The 7,577-nt window shown below is 45.3% G+C and overlaps 1 protein-coding gene across 1 annotated transcript in view; it reads left to right on the top strand.

The window, feature by feature from the left end:
- The first annotated feature begins 2,319 nt into the window (after positions 1 to 2,319).
- LOC310955317 (glyceraldehyde-3-phosphate dehydrogenase-like) overlaps positions 2,320 to 7,577 on the top strand; it is an 11,111-nt gene continuing 5,853 nt past the window's right edge. The window contains exons 1-2 of the mRNA XM_083925130.1: positions 2,320 to 2,373; positions 2,694 to 2,741. Of these exons, the coding sequence (XP_083781256.1) occupies positions 2,719 to 2,741 (23 nt within the window). The 5' untranslated portion in view covers positions 2,320 to 2,373; positions 2,694 to 2,718. The remainder of the gene's footprint in view (positions 2,374 to 2,693; positions 2,742 to 7,577) is intronic.

The raw sequence follows: 7,577 nt of genomic DNA on the forward strand, positions 1-7,577 counted from the left end.
ACCCTAAAGCACGGGGCACGGGACGGAGGCACAGTGGGAGGGCGCCCTCAGAAACATGGGCCTCGGCTGATGGAGGAGCTTTGACTTTACGGGGAAAACCAACGATGTTCACACAATCAGAGCGTCAGAAAGACAAATATCAGAGAGAGGAGGGCGAGACTTGAATCACCGACCAGCTGTGTAACCACGGGGGTTGTCATAGCAACCCGGTTGTGGTGGATCATGGGAAATTATCAGTGCATTAAATTACATGTATCTGATACAAACTGCAGGCATGTGCGCCATCACATCTTATCCTGTCATCCAAACTAACCTCCAGGCTCGTTTCGTTCTCCAGACGTCCTCCTCCTCCCTGAACACGCCGTTGACCTCTGACCCCGACCGGCGGTGCCCCGGCTCACCGTGTCGACCTGCCAAATGTCACACCCTTTGACATATTGGGGCTATACGAAGAGAGCTCCGGCTTGCTGCATGAGAAGGTTGGACGTCGTATTTATAGGCTGACCTTTTACTTCACCCTGCACCGACTTAAAGAACTGTAATTTCAGCGGCCCGCAGCATTGTGAGCGCTCAGGTTTGAGTCCCACATGTCTCCTGTTGACGGAGGGTTTAGTCTGCAGTCTGATTTAAAGGTGGAGTCTGAAAATATAATATATTTATATCAAAACCAACCATAAATGTGTCTACGAACAAGTGCTGTGTGTGTATCAGTGCTGCTAAACCACAGAGGTACTGCTGTGCTGAAACTACACAACAATGACGTAATAAACAGCTCAATGTGCAGATCACCTTAATACCTGGACCAGGCTGGGACTGGGACTGGACCAGGACCAGGCTCGGACTGGACCAGGACCAGGACCAGGACCAGGCTGGGACTGGGACTGGACCAGGACCAGGCTGGGACTCGTCTAACTAACTGGTTCGGAGATCCAGGTATTTAACCTCTCACAATGCCGATGATGTCACTGAAACCCTTTGTGCTCCAAGTGCCAACGACCAACAATGTCCACATCTTGGACAGAGAGGACAGATGGTTTGAAAGAGGAGGAAAAGAAGCGTTTATGCAAAAGTAGAGAAACCATCGCTAACCAGAGGAGGAGGTCTGAGACGCCACTTATCTCCAGTTTACAATGCTGCCCTTTCATCCCTTCATCCAACAATCCAACCTCAAAGAACAACCGTTCACAAACGTCCTCCTGCGACCCCAACGACTGTGGTTGAGACTCAATAGAGCACTAACCAAGTCCAGACCTACTTCCACCAATGACTCTAACGACGGTCGTTGGCACTTGGAGCACAAAGGGTTTCAGTGACATCATCGGCCTTGTGAGAGGTTAAATACCTGGATCTCACACCAGTTAGTTGGACCAGTCCCAGCCTGGTCCTGGTCCTGGTCCTGGTCCTGGTCCAGTCCCAGCCTGGTCCTGGTCCAGTCCCAGCCTGGTCCTGGTCCTGGTCCTGGTCAGATGCGTACATGAACTGATGAAGCCTCTTGGATGAGAGGTGAAACGTCTTCCTAGACAAATAACCAAGTCCAGTTGCTTTTGACTGAAATTGCTTTGAGGAGAACGACGACCTGGACACATGAGAACATTCACAGACCCGGGTTGATGGTATGTTTCAATAACGGTAGAAATCTCTTAGGTTGGTTTCTTGTCTTTCATTCATGATGGAAGAATGCATTAAGCCATGTTGGTGCCCTGACCACATTGTGCCTCATATATTTATTGTAAATGACTAAGTGACAGGCTGACATGCATATTTATTATATCCGCAGGCGCCCTACAGTGTCCGTCCAACCGCCCGTCCGCGCGCCCTTCTCACCTTTTTCCCCCCTGACTCGTTTTCATGTCTGAATATCGTTGCATCTTCTGACCTGACAACAAAGCGGAGGAAACACTGTTTTCCCACAACGACTGGAATCATAATGGACCATAATCGTTTCACCGCACAGACGCCGTACAGCTGTGGCACTTATACAGTTAAACGCCAAAATATTTTTTTGGTTTTGTGTTGTTTATATTTTCAGAAGTCTCTTTCATTTCCACATTAATGAGAAACGACCGTTGCACTGGAACTTTACTGGTGCAAATAAACCATTAAATGTCAAAATAGTCGGTCAGAGTTTGCACCGGAGCTTCATGTGTTCAGGTCTTTTGTGTCTCGTCTCAGATTCATGTGAACCCTCTTGTCTCGTGGTCTGACAGGCAGCTGCAGAGCGGCGCTGCACGCGACCTTGACATTCTGACGGGGGGGGGGCGGGGGCGTGCACGGTGGCTGCAGCAGCGGCTATAAATGCGGGTGCCGCCTCAGCTCGTCCCCCGCTCTCTCTTCTCCCCCCTGAGGACAGACAGACAGGTGCATTCACACACGGTATGTTCTAACTTCTTCACTTTGACTGAAAACTTTTACTTTTTGAGTTAAGTTCTGTGTTTTTATGTCACAAAGTGTCAAAAACTATCTTTTTTTGTGAGATGTCGTCTCGTAATTCCTGTGTTTTGGTCTAATAATCGATCTGCACGTTGCTTTTTCGTGTTTAACTTCAGTATTTCTGCAGTTTTGAATGCATTTTTATTCCAGTTGTATAATTATGTGTGTTTCCTTGTTGCAGCCCCTTTTCTTTGCACGACACTCTGCTCTGTGTGGTGTTTGTATTTGAATAAAATGCATTAAACGCGTCTTTTCCCTTCCAGTGAGGACTCGACCAGATCAGACAAAATGGTGAAGATTGGAATCAACGGGTGAGTTTATGCTTCACATTTACCTCTTATAGCTTTTCTCATTTCCTGCTGTGCGGAGATGTTCTGAAAGCATTTCCTTCTTCCTGATACCGATACCTGAACTTGCTTATCGGCCGATACCGAGTACCGATCCGATGCCAGTGCGTAAAAGAACAAAAAACACATGTTATCATTTCTTCAGCTGTAGTTGACAGTCAGTCATGAAGGGAAATAACATAAATAAACGACTTTAAAGTGGATTTCTGAGGGACTAAATGATGTAGTTCTTGATCCCGATACCAGCATTTACACAGTACCAGAACAACGCTGGTGCAGCTCGGTCGTCTGACTCAATCCGGATCCATCTCATTACAAAGTTGCTGATGTGTGGCGCTGCAAAAACTATAAACGAGATGTCGAAGAAGCCGATCTGCAACAGGAGTTTGTGCAAACACATGAGGGGGCAGAGTGTTAATGACACCGGGGCGATAAAAACAACTTGCAACACGTTTTAACCAACATATTTTATGATAAGTGAAAGTTTTTCCCAAGTCGTCTGCGTCCAAACGTCCTCCAGGTCGTCCTGCTCCACGTCCTCTGAAACGTGACCCTGTGGCGTCCTGCAGCTCGGTGCACTAGAGGGGTCTGACGAGTGAGGACGAGCTGCAGCAGAGACACTTTTTCTTTTTTTAATGTGATGAAAGAGAAGAAGAGAGGAGCCTTCATTTCCTAAATCGCTGAGATAACAAGCGTCCAGGAGCAGCGGGTCCAAAAGCGTCTTTAGCCTCCGGACCCAGACGATGTTTCTGGGACCCCAAAAAAAGAGATTATCTGAGAGGATCTTAATTATTTCGCTCCCAGACGAGAGCGAGATGGAGTCGGGCGAGAGAGAGGAGATTTAAAAAAGAAGGAGGTGATTAAATGAGGAGATGAGTTTGAGCTCTGGGCGTCTTCACTAAGCACCAGGAACAGACGTTAATGTCTTATTACGGGATTTTAACACCAATTTTTGCATTTTTGTTGCATTTTCTTAAACTAAATTATTATAAATGGAGAAAATAACCGGCACAATCATCAATCAAACACTTTATTAAGCTTTATTTAATAGGTAATAAGGGCTTTATAAGCTGCTTACTAAGATTATTATGTGTTAATATCAACGCAAGTGTTAATAAAAGCATTATAAACATGTTTTATGTCAGAATATTAGACATTTACGAACACTTATTACCACATTTATCAACGGTTTACTATTTTGCACTGCTGCGTGTCTCATATATTTAAAGTAAACTATTAATAAATGCATAATAAAAGGTTTTATTAAGCACAACAAAGACTTATTCTCACTTTACATCCGGTAGAGACAAAAAACACAGTTGCATTATAATGTGTTTCTTGTGCTTATAAATGTCTTTTAATGCAACAAAACACACATTTCTGATACTGTTAGTGGCTCTTTTATTGTCTTATTAAGACGTAATAATGTTGTTAGACCTTTATAACCTTTTAACTGACACTTATTTACATTAAATTAAATAAAAAAGACACATAATTGTTAATTATCTGTCACACAGTATTCTTTAAACCTGATATTCCTTGCGTCTCCGTCTAAATGCTGCTGGTGACAGGACACTTCTCTGGACAGGACCCGTCTATTCTCTGGTTATTTATAGTCAGGGTGGCGTTGTAGCGTCACGGTTGGCGTCCCCTCTCCTCTACACCCTTCCGACCGCTCCAATCCCGTCTCTTGTGTGTATCGCTGCCCTCCTCAGCTGTCACATTCCTTCTATTCTCCCCCTCGTCTATTTTTAACCCTCTGACCTTTCCGCTGAAGTTCAGGGATCATCGGGCCGGCGGTTTATAGACGCTGCTCAGACGTTTGAGAGATCGCCGCTGACAGCAACTGCTGTCGAGATTCAGCTGCTTTGGCCTCCGACCAACACCAACACTGAGCCGAGGACACACACACGCCGTGCTCCGGTCCGTTCTGGCCTCCTGGCTGTTGGTGACTTCCCAAAACTAACTTTACATGTTCACGTCTGAACGGCGTAAATTAGGACGCTTTAGAGTCGGAAACGATCCGAACCAGAATCGGTGTCGTGTCAGATATGGGACTGACGTCACCGGTGCTGACTCCACTCTGATGTTTTTATGTAAATATGTAATAATGCGATTTCAGCTCATAGCCAAAGTGTCGTAGCGTGGATTAAAAGCAGTTTCGCACCAAGCACATCCTCCAAACTAGCGGTGGGACACGTTTAACAGTATATTCAAGAAAAAGTGGAAACCTAAGATTGCAAAAATTTTCAGAATAATATCTTTGGCAAAAATTATTCATCATCTAATGACGGTCAGGAGCATCTGTGCTAGCGTCAGCTGCAGCATGTTCAGCATCGTCTGTGCTTACGTTAGCTGCAGTGTGTTCAGCGTTGTCTGAGCTAACGTTAGCTGCAGCGCGTTCAGTATCGTCTGTGCTAACATTAGCTGCAGCATGTTCAACGCCGTCTGTGCTAACATTAGCTGCAGCATGTTCAACGCCGTCTGTGCTAATGTTAGCTGCAGCGTGTTCAGCGTCGTCTGTGCTAACGTTAGCTGCAGCGTGTGCAGCCGTGCTCTTGTCCGTGTTTTCACTCCGTCGTTTTTTAGAACTCAAATGTCGCGACTGAACCAGAAACAGCTCATCATCTGTTTCTCACCCCGTTCATTTCTCTCGTGCTGCGTCCTGTGCTTCAGTTTTACGGGCCAGGGGCGGGAGCAATGTTCCCCAATGTGCAAAGATAAATTGCGTTATTCTTTTTGTTGCTTTATTTTTTATGTAATTAATTAATCGTAATTAACGAGTTAAATGTCCCAGCCCTAATAAAACTAATTTAAAGTGCAATTTTGGCGCAAAATCATCCTATGGTCTTTTTTTCAGCACTTATACGTCAAATAAACCATCAAGACAGTTTTTTCCGTGTACAAACTATTAACGGAGAAATCCGGTAGAGTCGCTAACAGTCGGACGTGGCTAACAGTGATTAGCTCGAGGCAGTACGTGAAGGCATTCAAAGGTCTTTTTTAACCACTAATGCTGCTGAAACTAACAGCAAACCTCTGCAGCAGCATGAGAAGAGTCCCTACACACACAACAAAGCAGCAATGGGCTCCTTCCTTTGGGATTGATACGAGCGGAGTGAAAAGAAATGCTGCATCTCTGGTTTTATGTTTCCCAGTAATCCCAGTGGGGTTTATGTGACGACCTTGTTACTATCTAACTTCCTGGTGCACTTTGACCTTTCTGTAAATAGGCGGGAGCTCTTATTTTGGAGTGTGAAACCGTCCTATGACGACGTACAGTACGGATGTAACGTGACTCCTGGAGACATGAGGCGTTACGTAACAGGACTCAGTCAGCACGGACTGTAAACCACCCGGACTGTGGCAGCACTTTTATAAACATTAAACCCCCTCTAATATATTTTTAGCTTCATAATTATTATTATTAAAAGAAGAGATAAGGTTTGTTCAGAGACAGATACCGGCCTGTCACACACGTATCAGCGTCTGTCAGTATCTGCGTCTATGTTTTCAGATGTGGTTACGCAGAAAATGCTTCTGGTGGTTTAGAAATGGTGTCTAATGTGGTTTAAATACTTCCTCCACCACAAAGACACGACACGATAACCTTTGTTCCTCACACACCGCGGAAATTCACACGTTAAAGCAGCTCAAGTTTAGAAAAGTGGAAGAAAAAGTGACTGAGTGATGAAAAATAAACAGGATAAAAAGATAAAATACCGTAAAATAAAACACAGCACATCTTTATATATTAAAACAGATACGAATAAAGCCGTACACACACCCTCCACATCCGTTTAACTTCATGAAAAGTCAGAGGGAGGATGTTTCAACAACACACGGACTTTAACTTCCCGTTCCCCGCCTCCTGCCGACACTTTAAGCTTCCTCAGAACTATTTCATTCGATTCAATTCAGTTTTATTTTCAGTGCCAAATCATAACCAAAGTGATCTCATGACACTTTACAGAGTAGGTAAAGACCACACTCTATGACTTATTTATGATTTACAGAGACCCAACAATTCCCCCGTAGAGTACGGTGGCGTTGAAAACCTTCACTATAACAGACAGGAACGTCAGACAGACCCAGCTCTGTGGAGGACGCACATCTGTCTGCACCGGAGAGAGGAAGAGAAGGAGAGAGAGAGAGAGAAAAGACGGACAGAGAGAGACAAGGACAGACACAGAGTAACAGTGACTATAGTACACTAACACTTGGGAGTCGATTCTATAGGAGAGGAGCTTGGTAGCTGCAGGCTCTGCCTCCCGTTCTGCTCCATGAGTCGCTCTGTCTCTGGGAGGCGTCTCCGCCCGCGTCCACGTGTCTTTTATCAGAGTCCTCCTCCCCTTCTTCCAGTGAAGTGCTCAAATAACAACCTGCCCTCCTGTTTGTTCCGCTCTCCAGTTTTCAGGGCCCCTCGCCGTGTGACCTGCTGTGACGGCGGCCATATTAGGCGTAAGCACTTGGGTGCCAGTCATTGTTATCTCCAGTCAAGGTTGGCAGGCCTTGTATGGCGCCGCTGCTGTCCTCCGCTGCATCCCAGAGTCTTTGTTTGGCCTTCAGTGCCACCTGCAGGACAGAGAGAGAGGGGGGGGAGCAGTTTTTCCTTTCTTAAGTTAAAAAAAAAGGGTTTTAAATCATTCAGTGTGGAGGGTGCACAGACTATATACACATGAAGAAGAGGAAGAGGAAGACACAGACTATATACACATGAGGAAGAGGAAGACACAGACTATATACACATGAGGAAGAGGAAGACACAGACTATATACACATGAGGAAGAGGAAGACACA

Source organism: Echiichthys vipera, assembly GCF_963691815.1.
Source record: "Echiichthys vipera genome assembly, chromosome: 13".
NCBI classification, from domain to species: Eukaryota; Metazoa; Chordata; class Actinopteri; order Perciformes; family Trachinidae; genus Echiichthys; species Echiichthys vipera.